The following is a 23,184-nucleotide window of genomic DNA, read 5'->3' as shown; positions in this document are numbered from 1 at the left end:
CTTGAACATTGATTTAAATTGTCAGGAAAGAAGAGGAAGGAATTTAAAAGGTAAAAAAGTATGTGTTTAAAAATCCTAAAATAATTTTTAAGGTTGTATTTTTTCTCTGAAATTGTCTTTCTGAAAGTTATAAGAAGCAAAGTAAAAAAATAAATGAATTTATTGAAACAAGTGAAGACCAAGTCTTTAAAATATTTTCTTGGATTTTCAAATTCTATTTGAGTTTTGTCTCTCTTAGAATTAAAAATGTCGAGCAAAGCGAGACCATCTTGCTAGTAGATAGATAACATTTAAAATATTGAGGCAGCTCACTGGTAAGTGCTGCTATTTGAGTTATTCTTAGAACAGGCCAGCGGGCGACTCATCTGGTCCTTACGGGCACGGCATTGGTGACCCCTGCTATTGTATAATTACAGACCATAATGGAGAGTGTTGTTGTTCATGCTACTTCATCACTCATGATATTTAATCCCCCCAAAATGCATTGGCTGGGATAACAAAGGTGCATGTTTATGCTGCTGTTGCTGTCAGATATGGCTGCACGCAAGTTGCAACTAATCAAATCTTGCAGCAGTCCTGTTCTTATAAAATGTCAAGTGTCAAATGTCTCCCTCCTCACAACCAGATTCCTGATCATGATTTAACTTTTACCCAGCTTTTTTATTATTATTATCGACTATTGGTATTGTGAACAGCGTTGCCCATTGAAATTCATTGGAACACATTTGATATTATTTTCCCCCAAAAGACCAAAAATTTAACATCTAACTAGGGCTGGGCGATATGGCCTTTAATTAATATCTCAATATTTTTAGGTCATGTCACGATACACCATATATATCTCCATATTTAGCCTTAGAATGAACACTTGATGCATATAATGACAGCAGTATGATGATTCTATGTGTCTACATTCAAACATTCTTCTTCATACTGCATTAATATATGCTACTTTTAAACTTTCATGCAGAGTTTAAGTCAATTGACCAAAAGTGTATTTATTAAACAGTTATTGGCACAGTGGCACAAACATTCATGTCATTTCAAAACAGAAAGTGCAAGATTGTCAGAGACATTTTAAAACAAGCTATGAGTGCACTTTTGTGCATGATGTCACTAAGATGACATATCAAAACAACACCAAATTAAAGTGCATTTTTTGTACAAAAAGCCACTACAATAGTTTAAAACAAATAATGTGCACTTTTGTGCATGAAGTCACACAAGATATTTCAATAACTGCCAAATAAAAATGAGCTGCATAATAGGAAATCAAATAGTGTATGTCCTTCACTATGTGGTAGGTTCCTGCGGGTGTTATCTCCTTCTGTTGTTGACTACTTTTTTCATACGGTGTTGACGCCACGCTCTATTGCAGTGGTTGTCAAACTTTTTTCAGTCATGTACCCCCTGTGAACATTTTTTTAATTCAAGTACCCCCTAATCAGAGCAAAGCAAATTTGGTTGAAAAAAGAGATAAAGAAGTAAAATACAGCACTATGTCATCAGTTTCTGATTTATTAAATTGTATAACAGTGCAAAATATTGCTCATTTGTAGTGGTCTTTCTTGAACTATTTGGAAAAAAAGATATAAAAATAACTAAAAACTTGTTGAAAGTGATTCAATGATAAATGCAGATTTCTCCACATAGAAGTAATCACCAACTTAAAGTGCCCTCTTTGGGGATTGTAATAGAGATCCATCTGGATTCATCAACTTACTTCTAAACATTTCTTCACAAAAAAAGACATCTTTAACATCAATATTTATGGAACATGTCCACAAAAAATCTAGTTGTCAACACTGAATATTGCATTGTTGCATTTCTTTTCACAGTTTATGAACTTACATTCATATTTTATTGAAGTATTATTCAATAAATATATTTATAAAGGATTTTTGAATTGTTGCTATTTTTAGAATATTTGTTCATAAAATCTCACGTACCCCTTGGCACACCTTCAAGTACCCCCATTTGAGAACCACTGCTCTATTGGGTCAGAGCATTTTGTTGGGTGGCACTGGCCGGAGATGTTGACATGCGGAGTTTCAAGCCCTTTTCATTCTCTAGTGGGTGACTTTTCAAAGGATCCTACAAATTAGCAGTAACGCTACTTTTTGTAGCGACGCTTTTTCCGCATACTTGACGTATTACGGTTGTCTGTTATGCATCTTCCAGCTTGAAGCCAAGTTTTATGAAGTAATGTAATAATATTGTAGTGAAGTTAAGTGAAGTGAATTATATTTATATAGCGCTTTTCTCAAGTGACTCAAAGCGCTTTACATAGTGAAACCCAATATCTAAGTTACATTTAAACCAGTGTGGGTGGCACTGGGAGCAGGTGGGTAAAGTGTCTTGCCCAAGGACACAACGGCAGTAACTAGGATGGCACAAGTGGGAATCGAACCTGCAACCCTCAAGTTGCTGGCACGGCCACTCTACCAACCGAGCTATGTACAGCAGTTACCTTGGAGAGACGACTTTTACGGTATCCAAGTTGGTTCTGCAACAAACACACCATCAGCAGCTTCTCCTAGCTCTCATGTTTTATATGATTTGATTGTCCTTCACGCTCACTCTCTTCCTTCCAGTGATTGGATAACAAAGTTGTGTTGATCTCTAACTATAAGCTATGGTGAGGGAGTGTGGTTGGATGTTTTGTATGAATCTTTTTAACTTTTCAACTAGCCATAAGACCCCATTTCAGTAGTGTATACAATTTTGAAAATAAGCGCTGAAAGGTGCTGTCCACGCATGTGGCCACTAAGCAGTTTTTAATGTAAAAAAAAACATCCATTTTCTACCGCTTTTCTGCTGGGACAGACAACATTCACACACTCGGGCCAATTTTTAGTATTACCAATCCCATCCATCCATCTTCTTCCACTTATCCGAGGTCGGGTCGCAGGGGCAGCAGCCCAAGCAGGGAAGCCCAGACTTCCCTCTCCCCAGCCACTTCGTCCAGCTCCTCCCGGGGGATCCCGAGGCATTCCCAGGCCAGCCGGGAGACATAGTCTTCCCAACGTGTCCTGGGTCTTCCCCGTGGCCTCCTATCAGTCGGACATAATCTAAACACCTCCCTCGGGAGGCGTTCGGGTGGCATCCTGACCAGATGCCCGAACTACCTCATCTGGCTCCTCTCCATGTGGAGGAGCAGCGGCTTTACTTTGAGCTCCTCCCGGATAGCAGAGTTTCTCACCCTATCTCTAAGGGAGAGAAGCTAGTGAGAAGGTATCTCTCCCGTCACCCGGCGGAGGAAACTCATTTGGGCCGCTTGTACCCGTGATATTATCCTTTCAGTCATGACCCAAAGCTCATGACCATAGGTGAGGATGGGAACGTAGATCGACCGGCAGATTGAGAGCTTTGCCGTCCGGCTCAGCTCCTTCTTCACCACAACAGATCGATACAGCGTCTGCATTACTGAAGACGCTGTATCGATCCGCCTGTCGATCTCACCATCCACTCTTCCCTCACTCGTGAACAAGACTCCGAGGTACTTCAACTCCTCCACTTGGAGCAGGGTCTCCTCCCCAACCTGGAGATGGCACCCCGCCCATTTCTGGGCGAGAACCATGGACTCGGACTTAGAGGTGCTGATTCCCATCCCAGTCGCCAGGATTACCAATCCCCAGGTGAATCAAAGTTTTCAAATCTTATCAGCTGAACTCATGTGGTTTTGATTCTTGCACGTGGCTGCCTGGAGCATGTCAGAGAACTGAACAACCGTCAACTTGCAGATTTCTCCGCTGGTTTTAGCAATCTGAGTAACCAAATTTGTCTGACAGTCAGCCCCCAACATCTAATGTGACTCCACTTCTTTGGCATCTCCTACCAACCCCTGCTCCCCCCTGACAACTCTTCAATGCCCCTCTCTGTTCGCCTCACCCTTCGGGCACTCGGAACTGAGTCCACCAATGGATGGAGTCTTCATGTCTGTTATCCTATCAGAGGACACTAGTCAGGGTTAGACTGGAGACGGGGGTCGCTGGGGACAGTGTCACAAGGGGCGGTTCCCCAATCACAAGTTCAGCATCATTGAAGGCTGCCTCTTTCTAAAAGCTAGAGACGAGCAGAGGATATTTAGTGAGAGCTGACACATGTGAGCGCTGACTGAACCGGGGTTTTAGCCCTGATTCGTTGCGGCAAGAATGGAGTACACGGAAGAAAATACAGGATCAGAGGACTTTAGGATACTTGGTAGGAGGTATGGAACGTAAAAAGTCAGGCCAGTTTTAGGATCTCACAAAAGTGAGTCCACCACTCGCATTTCAGTGTTTTATTTCCCATACTGGAGAAATGAAACTAGTGTATACTTAAGAATAGTCAATGTGCAGCTTGTGTATTACTAACCATTGACAATGAGTCAATGGTAACACAATAAGCAGATAAGGGATTTTCCAGAATTATCCTAGTAAAAGTGTCTAATGACATCTGAATCGCTCCCACCGCCCTCGTCTTTTTTTTCCCCCGTCAGTCCTTCACTTTCACTTTCCTCATCCACAAATCTTTCATCCACGCTCAAATTAATGGGGAAATGATCGCTTTCTCGGTCCGAATCGCTCTCGCTGCTGGTGGCCATGATTATAAACAATGTTCAGATGTGAGGAGCTCCACAACCCGTGACGTCATGCGCACATCATCTGCTACTTCCGGTAAAGCCAAGGCTTTTTTATTAGCGACCAAAAGTTGCGAACTTTATCGTGGATGTTCTCTACTAAATCCTTTTAGCAAAAATATGGCAATATGGGGAAATGATGAAGTATGACACATAGAATGGACCTGCTTTCCCCGTTTAAATAAGAACATCTCATTTCAGTAGGCCTTTTAAGAAACTGTAAGTTGCAAAGCAAGGTTGGTTGCATGAACAGAGGCGCTCGCTCTCCAGCAATGCAGGGAGTGATCAGTGATCAGTTGAAGAGGCCCACTAACAGCCAATCATGTAACAGTATCAATAAGGGCTGGGCGATGGGGCTTTTTTTTTTAATATCTCGATATTTTTAGGCCATATCGCGATACTTGATGTTTATCTCCATATTTTGCCTTATCCTTAACAGGGGTGTATATTGTAGCGTCCCGGAAGAGTTAGTGCTGCAAGGGGTTCTGGGTATTTGTTCTGTTGTGTTATGGTGCGGATGTGTTTGTCATTCTTGTTTGGTGTGGGTTCACAGTGTAGCGCATATTTGTAACAGTGTTAAAGTTGTTTATACGGCCACCCTCAGTGTGGCCTGTATGGCTGTTGACCAAGTATGCCTTGCATTCACTTGTTTGTGTTAAAAGCCGTAAATATTATGTGATTGGGCAGTGCCTTTAAGGTCTATTGGTGCTCTATTCTTCTCCCTACATCCGTGTACACTGCGGCGTTTTAAAAAGTCATAAATTCTACGATACCGATATTTTCCGATATTACATCTTAAAGCATTTATCGGCCGACAATATCGGCAGTCCGATATTATCGGACATCTCTATTTACAATTTATGTATATATTTTTCCTGGTCATTATTTTCGATAGGTGATAAAATATATTGCTATTTATGGATATCCACCAATATAAAACACTTATCTTGTGATGCACATTTAGTTGTAAAAATCTGTGTGTTTATGTGTGTTCGGGTCCCTTTTCTTCAGGAACACTAATAACAAAAGTCACAATTGGATAGGTCTGATAATGGCTTTTTTGCCGATATTCCGATATTGTCCAACTGTAATTACCAATATCAACCGATATCGATACATACAGTCGTGGAATTAACACGTTATTATGTCTAATTTTGTTGTGATGCCCCGCTGGATGCATTAAACAATGTAACAAAGTTTTCCAAATGAAATCAACTCAAGTTATGGAAAAAAATGCCAACATGGCACTGCCATATTTTTAACATGCCTCAAAACAGCAGCTTGGAAGTTGGGACATGCTGGTTGACGTGGACGGGGTTGAGGTGGGGGGTCGGGGTAGCGGGGGGGGGGGGGTGTATATTGTAGTGTCCCTGAAGAGTCAGGGCTGCAAGGGGTTCTGGGTATTTGTTTGGTTGTGTTTATGTTGTGTTACGGTGCTGATGTTCTCCTGAAATGTGTTTGTCATTCTTGTTTGATGTGGGTTCACAGTGTGGCGCATATTTGTAACAGTGTTAAACTTGTTTATACGGCCACCCTCAGTGTGACCTGTATGGCTGTTGACCAAGTATGCCTTGCATTCACTTGTGTGTGTGAAAAACCGTAGATATTATGTGACTGGGCCGGCACGCAAAGACAGTGCCTTTAAGGTTTATTGGCGCTCTGTTCTTTTCCCTACGGCCGTGTACACAGCGGCGTTTTAAAAAGTCCTAAATTTTACATTTCTTTAAAAATTGATACCGATAATTTCCGATATTTTTAAGCATTTATCGGATGATATCGGCATCTCTAGTCACAATGTCCGATAGAGTTCTAAAAATGTTATGACAGACGACCTAAAAAAAATGGAATGGAATCTTACAATTTTTCTGTGAATGGGACTCCCAGAATGTACATTAAAATAAAGAAAGTGTGATTTACTATGTTAACTATGAACAATAAAACACTAAATATTAACCACATATGAACTTTGCGCCTCTTTTACTTCTCAGACCAGCTCCTCCATAGTTGTGTATATTTTACAATCAAGCAAAACACAACGACAATGTAACAAACACCAAAATATGAATGCAAAGTTTAATAAACACCTACAACATGATATCACGTAAAAATCTGCTTCCGCATCTGTTCCTGACACATGTGTTTCGGGCTGGCTGCTCTGAAAACAAACCCCGCCCACTCTGCTTTGTTCCTGGTCTGAGCTGCTGTTACCTATATTACCGTAGTAACTCCTATAATGCTCAAAAGCGCAGATTCTGACCATTGAAGTACTTTCTATAGTTCAAGACTTACAGTCATTTAAAAACAGTGCCGTACATCATAATGGCGGCTACAGTTTTAATGTTAAAGGTCTAAAAAAATTATGTAGAACGTCCGGCTGGCAGGATTGAAAAATCATAACGGGCCGCGGCTCGTATTTTGCCCAGGTGTGATCTAGCTACATCAGGGGTGTCAAAAGTGCGGCCCCGGGGGCCTTTTGTGGCCTGCAGGTAATTTTTTAACGGCACATTTTAAAAATACGATTGAAAAATGTTTCAAACGTTAAAATTAGGAGCAAACGGGTGAAATGTAACAAGAAAATGTTGCAATGTTTACTCTAATAACACAAAGCTGCCATGCAGGCTGTTTCTTTCTTTAAAAAATAATAATGAATCAAAATCAGTGTCATTATGAATTATTGACCTATTCAAGGCTCCAATTATGTCACGTTAAATTTTCCACTTTTGAGATATTTTTTGGGGAAAATGTTGCATATATTGTGTTTGCCATATAAAAACACTGAACTGTGTTTTTAAAGAAGGGCCTAAAATGAACAAACAAAAAACATAAACAACATTAGAATGTATAATTGACGGATAGATCTGAAGTTCATCTTGAGATTATTGTGTTCAAAGTAAACAGTATTTTTTAACATTTTAATGAGTAGGACCCTTTTGGATCCCCAATCATTTTAGTGTGATTTGTTTTTAAGTGTCATTGCTCAAAAAATAATAATGAAATCAAATCAATGGTGTTATGAATTATTGACCTTTTTAATGCTCCAATTATTACATAATCTCAAATATTCCATTTAAAAAATATTGGGTTATAATATTGCATATTTTGTATTTTTTTCCATCAAAAACAGGGTTTTCTTTGACAAAAAGAGCATACAACTTAAAATTTTTAAATCGTTATATTGACAGGTGGTCCTAATGTTGATCTGGAGATTTAAAACTTGAATAATAATAAAACCAAATAATACTGAATAATGACCCATTTTTGATATTTTTTTGACCAAAACCCTTTGGGGTCTCCGGGATCAAGCCTGAGTGGAGGCCCAAATGTATATTTTTTATACATATATTGTATTGTTTTTTTTAAATAAAAACATTTCAAAATGGGCCCCGCTTGCCTTCATTTTTCTGTCTGCGGCCCTAAGTGGAAAAAGTTTGGACACCCCTGAGCTACATGGTTATATTTGACCTTGTAACATATTTGAAAATATGTATTAAAAAGTTAAAGTTACAGTTCCAATGATTGTCACACACACAAGAAGTGTGGCGAAATTATTCTCTGCATTTAACTCACCCTTGATCCCCCCTGGGAGGTGAGGGGAGCAGTGAGCAGCAGCGGTGGCCACGTCCGGGAATCATTTTTGGTGATTTAAGCCCCAATTCCAAGCCTTGATGCTGAGTGCCAAGCAGGGAGGTAATGGCTCCAATTTTTATAGTCTTTGGTATGACTCGGCTGGGGTTTGAACTCAAGTAATGTATACTAGCAATGCTTTTGTGGTAAAAGTTCATTTTCAATGTTTTATACATTCATAAGAGTAAAGAATATAAGTCATCATAAACATTTTTGTTGATATACAAATATTTTACCAAAATATGCAACGGGCTAGAAAGTATGTTATATATCATTACTCTATTAATCAAACAAATTAATTAAGATTATGAAAATGATTGACAGCTGCAGTCCTAATTTGCATTTTTTTTTTTTTACACCTACTCAATGATTATTATATAATAATAACAATGTGTTATTAATAGTAAAGTATACAGTATGTTTTTTTGATTATCAAAACATTTGATATAAATGAATAATAATGCACTTTTATAGACAATAGACAAGTCATGTGTTTGATTTTCTCCTAAATGGAAAAATAAACCCCAACAATGCTTGCCTCCTCTTGATATAAATAGACACATGCATAGCAGGCTGGATAGTCCTCCATTGTTGCTCACCGTACCGCAAAACCCTCCGCTTTGTTGTGGCTTGCCCTCGTGTCACGCTGCTATGATGTCATCACGCTGCTATGATGTCATCACGCGAGCTGCCACAACTGTCACCCGTCCCGCCACATGGACAAAAAGCCCGCGGCAGACCGTACCACGCTTGGTACTTGAATTCCACAATGCTTTAAAGCACATACCCAAAAACGTCCATCCATCTTCTTCCGCTTATCCAAGGTCGGGTCCAGACTTCCCTCTCCCCAGCCACTTGGTCCAGCTCCTCCCGGGGGATCCCGAGGCGTTTCCAGGCCAGCCGTGAGACATAGTCTTCCCAACGTGTCCTGGGTCTTCCCCGTGGCCTCCTTCCGGTCGGACGTGCCCGAAACACCTCCCTAGGGAGGCGTTCGGGTGGCATCCAGACCAGATGCCCGAACCACCTCATCTGGCTCCTCTCCATGTGGAGGAGCAGCGGCTTTACTTTGAGTTCCTCCCGGATGGCAGAGCTTCTCACCCTATCTCTAAGGGAGAGCCCCGCCATCCGGTGGAGGAAACTCATTTGGGCCACTTGTACCCGTGATCTTATCCTTTCGGTCATGACCCAAAACTCATGACCATAGGTGAGGATGGAAACGTAGATCGACCGGTAAATTGAGAGCTTTGCCTTCCGGCTCAGCTCCTTCTTCACCACAACGGATCGATACAGCGTCCGCATTACTGAAGACGCCGCACAGATCCGCCTGCGGATCTCACGATCCACTCTTCCCTCACTCGTGAACAAGACTCCGAGGTACTTGAACTCCTCCACTTGGGGCAAGATCTCCTCCCCAACCCGGAGGTGGCCCTCCACCCTTTTCCGGGCGAGAACCATGGACTCGGACTTGGATGTGCTGATTCTCATCCCAGTCACCTCACACTCTGCTGCGAACTGATCCATTGAGAGCTGAAGATCTTGGCCAGATGAAGCCATCAGGACCACATCATCTGCAAAAAGCAGAGACCTAATCCTGCAGCCACCAAACCAGATCCCTTCAACGCCCTGACTGCACCTAGAAATTCTGTCCATAAAAGTTATGAACAGAATCTGTGACCTTTGTCACCCAAAAACGTTAATCAACAAACATCGAATAACTTCCAAAATTTTATTCAGATTTACACAAAAATTCAGCTACACTGGGTTAGGTCTATGTATCAGACATCTCTAAAGTTTCAAGTCTGTACCACAAAAACTATTCTCAAAAAATGTGCTCTAAATGAGCTCGCTGTTGCTGCAAGCACATTTGAATTCGGCGGGCAAAATTCTCGATGACCCTCCCACATTCTTCCCTTGGGATTGCTCTTATTGCTGCTGTGATTGCTGCCTTCAGATCAGGGACAGTCTGGGGGTTGTTGCCATACACCATTGGTTTTGTTTTTGTCTTAGTATTTAATTAAGTATGTTTTCACATTCCATGCCTGCCTCCATCTCTGCATCTTGGGGTTCGTCACCAAATAACTCTGACAGTGGTCTTGTTTTCACTGAAACGCTCACTCACCGTTACAAAGCTCAGGAATTTCCATGCATGTTGCGCAGCCTCGTTAAACTTTTTTTTTTTGTATTATATTTTTATGATCTGATAAGCCGAAACAGAAATTTGATGAATTGCCCAGCCCTAACTTCTCCCACACATGTAATATGTCCCGGCAAGAAATCTGCGTTCAAAGGACTCCGGCTTGTTAGTGATTCCCAAAGCCCAAAAAAGTCTGCGGGCTCCAGTACTCTGGAATGCCCTCCCGGTAACAGTTCGAGATGCCACCTCAGTAGAAGCATTTAAGTCTCACCTTAAAACTCATTTGTATACTCTAGCCTTTAAATAGACTCCCTTTTTAGACCAGTTGATCTGCCGTTTCTTTTCTTTTTCTTCTATGTCCCACTCTCCCTTGTGGAGGGGGTTCAGTCCGATCCGGTGGCCATGTACTGCTTGCCTGTGTATCGGCTGGGGACATCTCTGCGCTGCTGATCCGCCTCCGCTTGGGATGGTTTCCTGCTGGCTCCGCTGTGAACGGGACTCTCGCTGCTGTGTTGGATCCGCTTTGGACTGGACTCTCGCGACTGTGTTGGATCCATTGTGGATTGAACTTTCACAGTATCATGTTAGACCCGCTCGACATCCATTGCTTTCCTCCTCTCCAAGGTTCTCATAGTCATCATTGTCACCGACGTCCCACTGGGTGTGAGTTTTCCTTGCCCTTATGTGGGCCTACCGAGGATGTCGTGGTGGTTTGTGCAGCCCTTTGAGACACTAGTGATTTAGGGCTATATAAGTAAACATTGATTGATTGATTGATTGACCATGTCTTTAAGGTATCCCCACAGACAAAAATCTGGGGCGTTCAAGTCCGGTGAAAGCGGCGACCATTCCTGCGGCTGATCAGTCAGTCAGGGAAACGATGCTGTAACCATGCCAATGATTCGTTTGAAATGTGGGGGGTGTCACCATCCTGCTGGAACCACTGGAGGTCCCGGACGACCCCTCTTCGTCGACCAAGTGCTGTCCAGAATTTGCCAAGAACCTGACCATATCGCTCTGTGTTGATTGTCACAAAACTATTCATTGTCGTCCTCGAACCATCCATCCATCCACCCATTTTCTACCGCTTATTCCCTTTGGGGTTGTGGAAGGCTCCTGGTGCCAATCTCAGCTACAATCGGGCGGAAGGCGGGGTACACCATTGACAAGTTGCCACCTCATCGCAGGGCCGTCCTCGAACCAGAATGGTCCAATGATGCCATGTTTGAAGATGGCGACCCATGCAGTGCACTTGACAGAGACAGCACTAAGGGCGGTGTGCTACCCCAGAAAATGTTGTTTTTAGAGTTCACATGACCTGACAGCAGAAAATGGGCCTCATCAGAAAACCAGACATTGTCAAGGAAGTCTGGTGCAGCGTCAATCTTATCTCAAAACCACTGGCACATGATCACTTGTTTCCTCATGTCGGCCGGTGTAAGCTTTAGTTTAATCTAAGAATAGAGGTCGAGATCTGCGATCGAAATTCTCCGCACAGACTCCCGGTCTATTCCAAGCTCCTGACTTCGTCGACACACGACATGGGCTGCAAACAACAGTCTCTGACTGCATCGACGTTCTGTGGTGTCCTTGATTATATCGGTCGTCCAGAGTGTGATTGTCTGTTAGTATCTTCACGATTGAGGTTATTAACAGTCCCATGGGTTCGGGACTTGTTGACCCATCCGTAGATCATTGTGTTGGCAGGAAATTCACTACATCCAAACCGTTCTTTGAATTGAAATTGAGCCGCGTGGAGAGTTCAGCCAAAATAGGCCTCAACTATAAATGTCTTTTGTTCAGTAGTCCATGACATCTCAAAGTTGAAATTTTCAAAACTTTCAGAACATTAATTCCTCTTGGTAAATCTGAATAATAAAAATAATTGATAAATTATTTTAAAAGTTATTCATGTTTAGATGATGAACGCTTTTTTTGTGTCACCCTTGCACAAAACCCGTTTCCATTTGAGTTGGGAAATTGTGTTAGATGTAAATATAAACGGAATACATTGATTTGCAAATCCTTTTCAACCCATATTCAATTGAATATGCTACATAGACAACATATTTGGTGTTCAAACTCATAAACTTAATTTTTTTCAAATAATAATTAACTTAGAATTTCATGGCTGCAACACGTGCCAAAGTAGTTGGGAAAGGGCATGTTCACCACTGTGTTACATCACCTTTTCTTTTAACAACACTCAATAAACGTTTGGGAACTGAGGAAACTAATTGTTGAAGCTTTGGAAGTGGAATTCTTTCCCCTTCTTGTTTTATGTAGAGCTTCAGTCCTTCAACAGTCCGGGGTCTCCGCTGTCGTATTTTACGCTTCATAATGCGCCTCACATTTTCCATGGGAGACAGGTCTGGACTGCAGGCAGGCCAGGAAAGTACCCGCACTCTTTTTTTATGAAGCCACGCTGTTGTAACACGTGCTGAATGTGGCTTGGCATTGTATTGCTGAAATAAGCAGGGGTGTCCATGAAAAAGACGGCGCTTAGATGGCAGCATATGTTGTTCCAAAACCTGTATGTACCTTTCAGCATTAATGGTGCCTTCACAGATGTGTAAATTACCCATGCCTTGGGCACTAATGCACCCCCATACCATCACACATGCTGGCTTTTCAACTTTGCGTCGATAACAGTCTGGAAGGTTCGCTTCCCCTTTGGTCCGGATGACACAATGTCGAATATTTTCAAACACAATTTGAAATGTGGACTCGTCAGACCACAGAACACTTTTCCACTTTACATCAGTCCATCTTAGAGGATCTCGGGCCCAGCGAAGCCTGCGGCGTTTTTGGATGTTGTTGATAAATGGCTTTCGCTTTGCATAGTAGAGCTTTAACTTGCACTTACAGATGTAGCGACGGACTGTATTCAGTGACAGTGGTTTTCTGAAGTGTTCCTGAGCCCACATGGTGATATCCTTTAGAGATTGATGTCATTTTTGATACAGTGCTGTCTAAGGGATTGAAGGTCACAATCATTCAATGTTGGTTTCCGGCCATGCCGCTTACGTGGAGGGATTTCTCCAGATTCTCTGAACCTTTTGATGATATTATGGAGCGTAGATGTTGAAATCCCTAAATTTCTTGCAATTGCACTTTGAGAAAGGTTGTTCTTAAACTGTTTGCTCACGCAGTTGTGGACAAAGGGGTGTACCTCGCCCCATCCTTTCTTGTGAAAGACTGAGCATTTTTTGGGAAGCTGTTTTTATAGCCAATCATGGCACCCACCTGTTCCCAATTAGCCTGCACACCTGTGGGATGTTCCAAATAAGTGTTTGATGAGCATTCCTCAACTTTATCAGTATTTATTGCCACCTTTCCCAACTTCTTTGTCACGTGTTGCTGGCATCAAATTCTAAAGTTGAAGATTATTTGCAAAAAAAAAAAAAAAAAAAATGTTTATGAGTTTGAACATCAAATATGTTGTCTTTGTAGCATATTCAACTGAATATGGCTTGAAAAGGTCTTTCAAATCATTGTTTTCTGTTTATATTTACATCCAACACAATTTACCAACTCATTTGGAATTGGGGTTTGTAAAAACAATTGAGTCATTATTTCAAAAGTTATTCAAGTTTAGGTGATGAACACTTTTTTCGTGTCACCCTTGTATAAATGTCAGGTTCCTTTAGGTCATGGCGCTCATGTACACACAGCTTTAGGAAGAAAAGTATTATTTAGTATTTGGGCGCTTGTTCAAGGCTGTGTGGAAGGATGAAATCTGTGTTAGAAATGAATGTGTGAGAAAAGAAACCTGTGAAAACCCCCAGATGGAGGAGAGATGGGAGATTCTCCTCCTCCTGCAAGCTCGCCATGCTGACACTTCTGCATCTTTTTATTTAGTGCTGACATCTGCAGTGTGATTGACAGATGGTGGCAGCCAGGGTTATACTGGAGGTTGTGGTCAGAATGTATTACAGTTGTACACACCTCATTCAATTAAGGGCAAGTAGTTGACGTGGATATCGGGGGGGTACCTCTGGATTGGCAGACCGGGGTGGTGGTTCCTCTCTTTAAGAAGGGGAACTGGAGGGTCTGTTCCAACTATCGTGGGATCACACTCCTCAGCCTTCCCGGTAAGGTCTATTCAGGTGTACTGGAGAGGAGGCTACGCCGGATAGTCCAACCTCGGATTCAGGAGGAACAGTGTGGTTTTCGTCCTGGTCGGGGAACTGTGGACCAGCTCTATACTCTCGGCAGGGTCCTTGAGGGTGCATGGGAGTTTGCCCAACCAGTCTCCATGTGCTTTGTGGACTTGGAGAAGACATTGGACCGTGTCCCTCGGGAAGTCTTGTGGGGAGTGCTCAGAGAGTATGGGGTATCGGACTGTCTGATAGTGGCGGTCCGCTCCCTGTATGATCAGTGTCAGAGCTTGGTCCGCATTGCCGGCAGTAAGTCGGACACGTTTCCAGTGAGGGTTGGACTCCACCAAGGCTGTCCTTTGTCACCCATTCTGTTCATAACTTTTATGGACAGAATTTCTAGGCGCAGTCAAGGCCTTGAGGGGTTCCGGTTTGGTAACCGCAGGATTAGGTCTCTGCTTTTTGCAGATTATGTGGTCCTGATGGCTTCATCCGGCCAGGATCTTCAGCTCTCACTGGATCGGTTCGCAGCCGAGTGTGAAGTGACCGGGATGAGAATCAGCACCTCCAAGTCCGAGTCCATTATTCTGGCCCGGAAAAGGGCGGAGTGCCATCTCCGAGTTGGGAAAGAGACCCTGCCCCAAGTGGAGGAGTTCAAGTACCTCAGAGTCTTGTTCACGAGTGGGGGAAGAGTGGATCGTGAGATCAACAGGCGGATCAGTGCGGCGTCTTCAGTAATGCGGACGCTGTATCGATCTGTTGTGGTGAAGAAGGAGCTGAGCTGGAAGTAAAGCTCTTAATTTACCAGTCGATCTACATTCCCATCCTCACCTATGGTCATGAGCTTTGGGTTATGACCAAAAGGACAAGATCATGGGTACAAGCGGCCCAAATGAGTTTCCTCCGCCGGGTTGTGGGTCTCTCCCTTAGAGATAGGGTGAGAAGCTCTGCCATCCGGGAGGAACTCAAAGTAAAGCCTCTGCTCCTCCACATGGAGAGGAGCCAGATGTGGTGGTTCGGGCATCTGGTCTGGATGCCAAACAAACGCCTCCTTAGGAAGGTATTTAGGGCACGTCCGACCAGTAGGAGGCCACGGGGAAGACCCAGGACACGTTGGGTAGACTATGTCTCCCGGCTGGCCTGGGAACGCCTCAGGATCCCCCGGGAGTAGCTGGACGAAGTGGCCGGGGAGAGGGAAGTCTGGTCTTCCCTTCTTAGGCTGCTGCCCTTGTGACCCTACCTCGGATAAGCGTAAGAAGATTGATGGATGGATGGATGAATCTTGTTAAAATGTTTCTCATATTAGCACCCACCGATTCGAAGGGGCGAGTCCACTCAGATCCACTCAGTGACGAGAATTGAGGTGTGACAATTTATTCTACAAAACAGAAGTAAGTTCAAACAATAGACTTATCGGCACTTTAAGGGAATCAACCGAGCTATCAAAAGGTCGAAGCAGTCTCTAAAATGGTCACCCGCCTCCCATGCTCTTTTCCACATAGGTTGCATCGCTTTCAGTTCCAATTTAATTGGAACGAGCATAAAATACAATTCCAATCCTATATTTTCAGTTGTCATTACAGCACGTCCGCAAAGGAGCAGGAAGAAGCAGGTATGGAAACTTCAAGTTAACTTGACGTGCGTGCCGAGCACACATATTCTCCTCCTTCACTCTCTCTCCAGGCTGGTACTTTGTGACACCATTAATAATAACGTACGTGTGTGAGAGAGCGTGCAGGTGTAAAAACAGAGTATTCGTTGTGTTCATCTTCTTTGAGCGGAACCAAGACCAGTTCAAAGGCGTTGAATTCTGCTTTAAAGTGGAACATATTTCTGTAGCACACAGTTCATTCCCCAAATTCTTGGGGTATTTGGCTATTGTTCCCAAAGTTGCAGTGGGTGGTAGGGTTGTACGGTATACCGGTACTTGAGGATTCCAGGTTCGATTCTCGCTTCCACCATCTTTGTCACTTCTGTTGTGTCCTTGGGCAAGAGACTTTACCCACCTGCTCTCAGTGCCACCCACACTGGTTTAAATGTAACTGAAATATTGGGTTTCGGTATGTAAAGCACTTTGAGTCACTAGAGATAAAGTGCTAAAAACCCTGTTTCCATATGAGTTGGGAAATTGTGTTAGATGTAAATATAAACAGAATACAATGATTTGCAAATGCTACTTGAATTCACTACACATACAAGATATTTGATGTTCAAACTCATAAACTTTATTTTTTTTTTGCAAATAATAATTAACTCAGAATTTCATGGCTGCAACATGTGCCAAAGTAGTTGGGAAAGGGCATGTTCACCACTGTGTTACATCACCTTTTCTTTTAACAAAACTCAAACGTTTGGGAACTGAGGAAGCTTGGAAAGTGGAATTCTTTCCCATTCTTGTTTTATGTAGAGCAGGGGTGGGCAATACATCGATCGCGATCGACTGGTCGATCTCGGAGGGTGTGTCAGTCGATCTCAAGCCAGGCATTAAAAAATAGACATAATAATGAGCAATCATCAATCATACCAAGACTTCACTTTCGTCAGTTGTTTGACATTCTCGGCACCCGAGGATCTTGTGAGATGACGCTGGCTGCTGCGAGCTCATATTTAAAAAAAAAATCACTAACAGGGCGGACGCAGAGAAACACATTTTATTTCTAGAGACTCCGTACCTACTGTCAAAACTCTAAAGACCGACTGCACAGTTCCTGTCTTCACCATAAAAGACCTGTTTCATCCTGCCTGTGCTAACAAAACAAAAGTCTCAGAAAGTTAGCGTGCACAAGCTAGCAAGCTACGGAGTTTGATGCCAATGTATTTCTCCCCCGCCCTCAGCGACCGCTTTCTCACTTGCTTGCCCACCCGCACACTCACTGACGTCACTCACCTGCTGCCAGACATTAAAGGGCCACACACATATGCTACTCTCATAACAAAGTGTTTAAAAAGGAGTATGCAAGTTGGACAAATGAGATGCCAAATCCAACCACTTTCATGTGGTATTGGACAGAAAGGAGGACTTTTTTTTCCCTCCATTTGAAAATGCGGACGTTATCAGCACCACTGTCTAATTCCAATCAATGCAAGTCATCAGAATCAAATACACCAACTTATATTCTTGTCTTCATGAAAGAAAGGAATCTATGTGTGTTAAACATGCTTGTATTATCATTAAACACCATTAACTTGTTAACAAAAATGTCTCTTTCATAAATAAATAAATATAAATTATGAATAGGAATGAGGTAGATCTCCTCGACTTGGTCAATTGAAAAGTAGCTTGCCTGCAGAAAAAGTGTGAGCGCCCCTGATGTAGAGCTTCAGTCGTTCAACAGTCCGGGGTCTCCGCTGTCGTATTTTACGCTTCATAATGGACCACACATTGACCATGGGAGACAGGTCTGGACTGCAGGCGGGCCAGGATAGTACCCGCACTCTTTTTTTTTTTTTATGAAGCCACGCTGTTGTAACGTGCTAAATGTGGCTTGGCATTGTCTTGCGGAAATAAGCAGGGGCGTCCATGAAAAAGACGGCGCTTAGATGGCAGCATATGTTGTTTCAAAACCTGTATGTACCTTTCAGCATTAATGGTGCTTTCACAGATCTGTAAGTTACCCATGCCTTGGGCAGTAATGCACCCCCATACCATCACACATGCTGGCTTTTCAACTTTGCGTAGATAACAGTCTGGATTGTTCACTTCCCCTTTGGTCGAATATTTCCAAAAACAATATGAAATGTGGACTCGTTAGCCCACAGAACACTTTTCCACTTTGCATCAGTCCATCATAGATGATCTCGGGCCCAGAGAAGCCGGCGGCGTTCTTGGATGTTGTTGATAAATGGCTTTCGCTTTGCATAGTAGAGCTTTAACTTTTACTAACAGATGTAGCGACAAACTGTATTTAGTGACAGTGGTTTTCTGAAGTGTTCCTGAGCCCATGTGGTGATATCCTTTAGAGATTGATGTCGGTTTTTTGATACAGTGCCGTCTGAGGAATCGAAGGTCATGGTCATTCAATGTTGGTTTCCGGCCATGCCGCTTACGTGGAGTGATTTCTCCAAATTCTCTGAACCTTTTGATGATATTATGGAGCCTAGATGTTGAAATCCCTAAATTTCTTGCAATTGCACTTTGAGAAATGTTGTTCTTAAACTGTTTGACTATTTGCTCACGCAGTTGTGGACAAAGGGGTGTACCTCGCCCCATCCTTTCTTGTGAATTACTTAGCATTTCATGGAAGCTGTTTTTATACCCAATCATGGCACCCACCTGTTCCCAATTAGCCTGCACACCTGTGGGATGTTCCAAATAAGTGTTTGATGAGCATTCCTCAACTTTATCAGTATTTATTATCACCTTTCCCAACTTCTTTGTCACCTGTTGCTGGCATCAAATTCTAAAGTTAATGATTATTTGCACAAAAAAAAAAAGTTCATGAGTTTGAACATCAAATATGTTGTCTTTGTAGCATATTCAACTGAATATGGCTTGAAAAGGATTTGCAAATCATTGTATTCTGTTTATATTTACATCTAACACAATTTCCCAACTCATATGGAAACGGGGTTTGTACATTTTGGTACCGGGACAACACCTGTGGGTGAGCTGCGTGACAAATTTCAGGTCAATCTGACTCCGGTGGTCTAAGAACAGTGCCCAACATGGGGTCTATTCTCTAAGGAAATGAAGACAAGCGGTAGAAAATGAATGGACGGGTGGATACTAGCAGAGGCAACACACCCGTTTATGTGCAACCATTTAGGAGTCGAAGAGTCGGCTTACGCAAACGAATGTTCTCGTGTGTTCACGCTGTTTCCTCCAGGGCTTTATTCTTCCCAAAGCTACAACAACAAAGCTGTTGTTAAACTTCCCAACACTGATTCCTTATTTGTCAGCCTTCTAGTTGTTTGTCCCATCGCTTCTGAAACATTTCTGGTGACCTATTTGGTCTTCAGTTCTCTTGTGGAAATTGAAATGGATTGTAATCTCAAATGAAATGACTCGGCACAAGTTTGATTCTGCACATAAACCATCAATGAGAAGGCGATTCATCAAAACACTCCATTTGTACGCATGATTTGTAAAAAAACACTCCCGTACATTTTTTATAATTGAAAGCCTTTTTCCAACTGCTGCATTTTCCAATGTGCCCTTTGCTCTCGCTCTACAACAAATCTCATTTACTTGCCACTTTCTTTTATGGATTTGGTTATTGACCACAATCAGAATGTGAGATCAGACTATGCGCCTTTTGTCCTGGTTATTCCAGACCCACATTTCTAGTTTTCTGACTTTCTCTCTTTCTCTCTCCCTGGTTCTTTTTCTCGCTCGGGCGCCAACTGAAAATAAAGTCAGTCAGTCGGGAACGGAGCAGTCGTTGTTAGAACGCTCGCATAACCTTTGGTCTCCCTTTTTTTTCCAGGCATGGAAGAAACGGTGGTTCATGCTTCGCAGTGGCCGTTTGACAGGCGACCCGGACGTGTTGGAGTACTACAAGAATGACCACGCCAAGAAGCCCATTCGTGTGATTGACCTCAACTTGTGTGAGCAGGTACAGTTGCTCTTCCAACTTACACTGTCATCCATTTTCATATGTTTTTCTTTTTTTTTTTGTGCATTCCAAATCGTAAAATACTGCACGTACGAGGTGGTTAACAATGCAGCTAAGTGAAGTATCGTATTTTTCGGACTATTACGTCGCAGTTTTTTTCATAGTTTGGCTGCGACATATACTCCGGAGCGACTTATGTGTGAAATGATTAACACATTACCGTAAAATATCAAATAATAATATTGGTCTCATTCGCGGAAGAGACAAAGAAAATATCAGCAATCGTCACACACGTCAACCAAAGATATTTCGGCAGGGGAGGGTCATGGCAGAAGTGCATTGTGGGTCATGGGAGGCTAACTGCTATATGATACTACCGTAGCTATTAAAATGGATCATTTCACTGTTGGCAATAACTTATAAAAACTGAGAAGGGCTGAACAAAAATGGCAGCGAAAAAGAAATCATGTAGTGCAGATTACAAGCTGGACGTAGTGAAATATGCAACAGAAAAGGACAAGAGGAAGCGGCGCATACCTTTGGAGTTGGCAGAGTTGTTTAGAAGCCACATCCAGGAAGAAGATTTCATGGGATTTATGGATTAGGAGTGAGAGATAGTTTGGTAAAGGTATAGCATGTTCTATATGTTATAGTTATTTGAATGACTCTTACCATAATATGTTAGGTTAACATAGCAGTTGCTTATTTTTGCCTCATATAACCTACACTTATTCAGCCTGTTGTTCACTATTCTTTATTTATTTTAAATTGCCTTTCAAATGTCTATTCTTGATGTTGGATTTTATCAAATAAATTTCCCCCCTAAATGCGACTTATACTCTAGTGCGACTTACTGTATATATGTTTTTTTCCTCCTTTATTATGTTTTTTCAGCCGGTGCGATTTATACTCAGAAAAGACTTATAATCCGAAAAATATGGTACTCTATTGCATCCATAAAATCCTCTAAAATCAACAATACTCTCTTGACCTATATATTAACCAAGTATTAGCGATATTTACATTATAAATGCCGAATAGGGCTTGGCGATATGGCCTTTTATTAATACCTCGATATTTTTAGGCCATGTCTCGATACACCATATATATCTCCATAATTTGCCTTATCCTTGAGTGAACACTTGATGCATATAATGACAGCAGTATGATGATTCTATGTGTCTACATTCAAACATTTTTCTTCATACTGCATTCATATATGCTACTTTTAAACTTTCACGCAGAGTTTAAGTCAATTGACCAAAAGTGTATTTATGAAACAGTTATTAAGCAGTGGCACAAACATTCATGTCATTTCAAAACAGAAAGTGCAAGATTGTCAGAGACATTTTAAAACAAGCTATGAGTGCACTTTTGTGCATGATGTCACTAAGATGACATATCAAAACAACACTAAATTAAAGTGCACTTTTTGTACAGAACGCCACTACAATAGTTTAAAACAAATAAAGTGCACTTTTGTGCATGATGTCACACAAGATATTTCAATAAGTGTCAAATAAAAATGAGCTGCATAATAGGAAATCAAATAGTGTATGTCCTTCACTATGTGGTAGGTTCCTGCGGACGTTATCTCCTTCTGTTGTTGACTACTTTTTTCATACGGTGTTGATGTGGAAATGGTTGCCTCTGCATTTTGTTGGTGTGGCACCGAACGGAGATGTTGACATGCAGAGTTTCAAGCACTCTTCATTCTCTAGCGGGTGACTTTTCAAATGATGCTACGTATTTGCAGTAATGCTACATTTTGTAGCAATGCTTTTTTCCACACTTGACAAATTACGGTTATATTTTCGGCATCTTCCCACTTGAATCCAAACCACCGACAGACGATGGACCCCAAGCTGTTTTTCTTGGGAATTAATTTTTCCTTCATTTCTTACCAGATTTGCACCTTCTTTCTCTCATATTATCACTCACAACACAGCTAACGTTACCCATGCCACTACCTCTCTGCTCCACGAGGGCGTATACGTATGTGACGTATGTAAGAAAGTGCGCTTGTTTTATGTCTCTGTGAGAAGGAGAGACAGGAAAGAGTGAGAAGAGCCTGTAGTGTAATGCCCGCAGGTAAAAGCAACTGCGTGAGAATGTATACTCCAATATCACCATATATTCATTTTCTATATCGCATAGAGAAAAACCCGCGATATATCGAGTATATCGATGTATCACCCAGCCCTACTTAGCATTATTACATTCAATGCCGTCTCATAAAATCTGCACTATTTATCTAAAAAGGGCATTCTTAATCCGCTCTTATGCAAAGGTAAGATTGGATCGATGTTCTAACCGTAATGTAACTCTGGAACCTGCTTTGAGTTGTTTGTTTAGTTATTAATAATGGCTTTTGTTGAGATTTTCTGTTTTTAAATCCCATTTCCCTTCCACACTTTCTTACAGTTGGTTTCCAGACGGTGACTCCGGTTTCTGCCCATTTGTTCTTCATTTGTTTTGTTGAGCATTTTTCTGTTTTCAAAACGTATTGCTTGAAGTTTTCTGATGTTTTCCATGGTCTACTGTACAGTACCCTTGTCTTTTTATAAGCTTCCCAAGTTGTACTTGGTCCAGATTTCACACACTGACTTTGACTTTGTCCACGTTGCGTAATGAAGAACATTGATAATCCTCATATGTTTCAATTGACATCTCTCTTTTTGGAGCAATGATTCATGTCAATCCACCTGGCGCAACAGCTCTCCAAGGTGTGAAGGGATTCTTTTTAACTGTGGACTAAAGAAGTGATGTAATCTGATGCAGGGGTTAACTTTGGAAATGAACATTTACAGGGTGAATGTCAGTCATGCTACTGACAGTTTTGTCATGTTCGTGTTTTCCAGTGTTTGGTATTTCAATTCCTGTCCAATGCTTTTATTTCTAGTTTCTACTTCCTGTGTTTTTGAATCACTTCCTGTCTGGTGCTCTTGTTTTGTCAGCGTTTCCTGTTTGTCTCTGTGTTTTGAAGCACCTTCACTTTCTGTCCCATGCCCTGCCAGCACACCTGATTCTCATTGGTTAGTTCTATTTACTTCCACCTGGGTTCCTCCTTCTGTGCTGGATCATTCTACTTGTTAGTCGGCTTCCTGTGCCAATAAATCTACTTTTACTTTTACACAAACTTTGGGGTCG

At 42.0% G+C, this 23,184-nt stretch overlaps 1 protein-coding gene across 12 annotated transcripts in view; it reads left to right on the top strand.

The window, feature by feature from the left end:
* Positions 1-23,184, top strand: part of gab1 (GRB2-associated binding protein 1) — a 143,044-nt gene that overhangs the window by 69,045 nt on the left and 50,815 nt on the right. For 11 of the 12 annotated variants that reach the window (XR_009803183.1, XM_061881166.1, XM_061881176.1 and 8 more), the window contains one exon: positions 19,906-20,034. Coding sequence is in view for 11 of the 12 variants with exons in the window: in XM_061881166.1 (XP_061737150.1) it covers positions 19,906-20,034 (129 nt within the window). In the remaining variant the exon portion in view is untranslated. Of the gene's footprint in view, positions 1-4,089; positions 4,211-19,905; positions 20,035-23,184 lie in introns of those variants that run through there. The other variant, XM_061881173.1, reaches the window with a different exon arrangement.

The sequence above is a fragment of the Nerophis ophidion genome, linkage group LG20 (assembly GCF_033978795.1).
Source record: "Nerophis ophidion isolate RoL-2023_Sa linkage group LG20, RoL_Noph_v1.0, whole genome shotgun sequence".
Classification (NCBI taxonomy): domain Eukaryota; kingdom Metazoa; phylum Chordata; class Actinopteri; order Syngnathiformes; family Syngnathidae; genus Nerophis; species Nerophis ophidion.
This window is presented reverse-complemented; position numbering and strand designations above follow the sequence as displayed.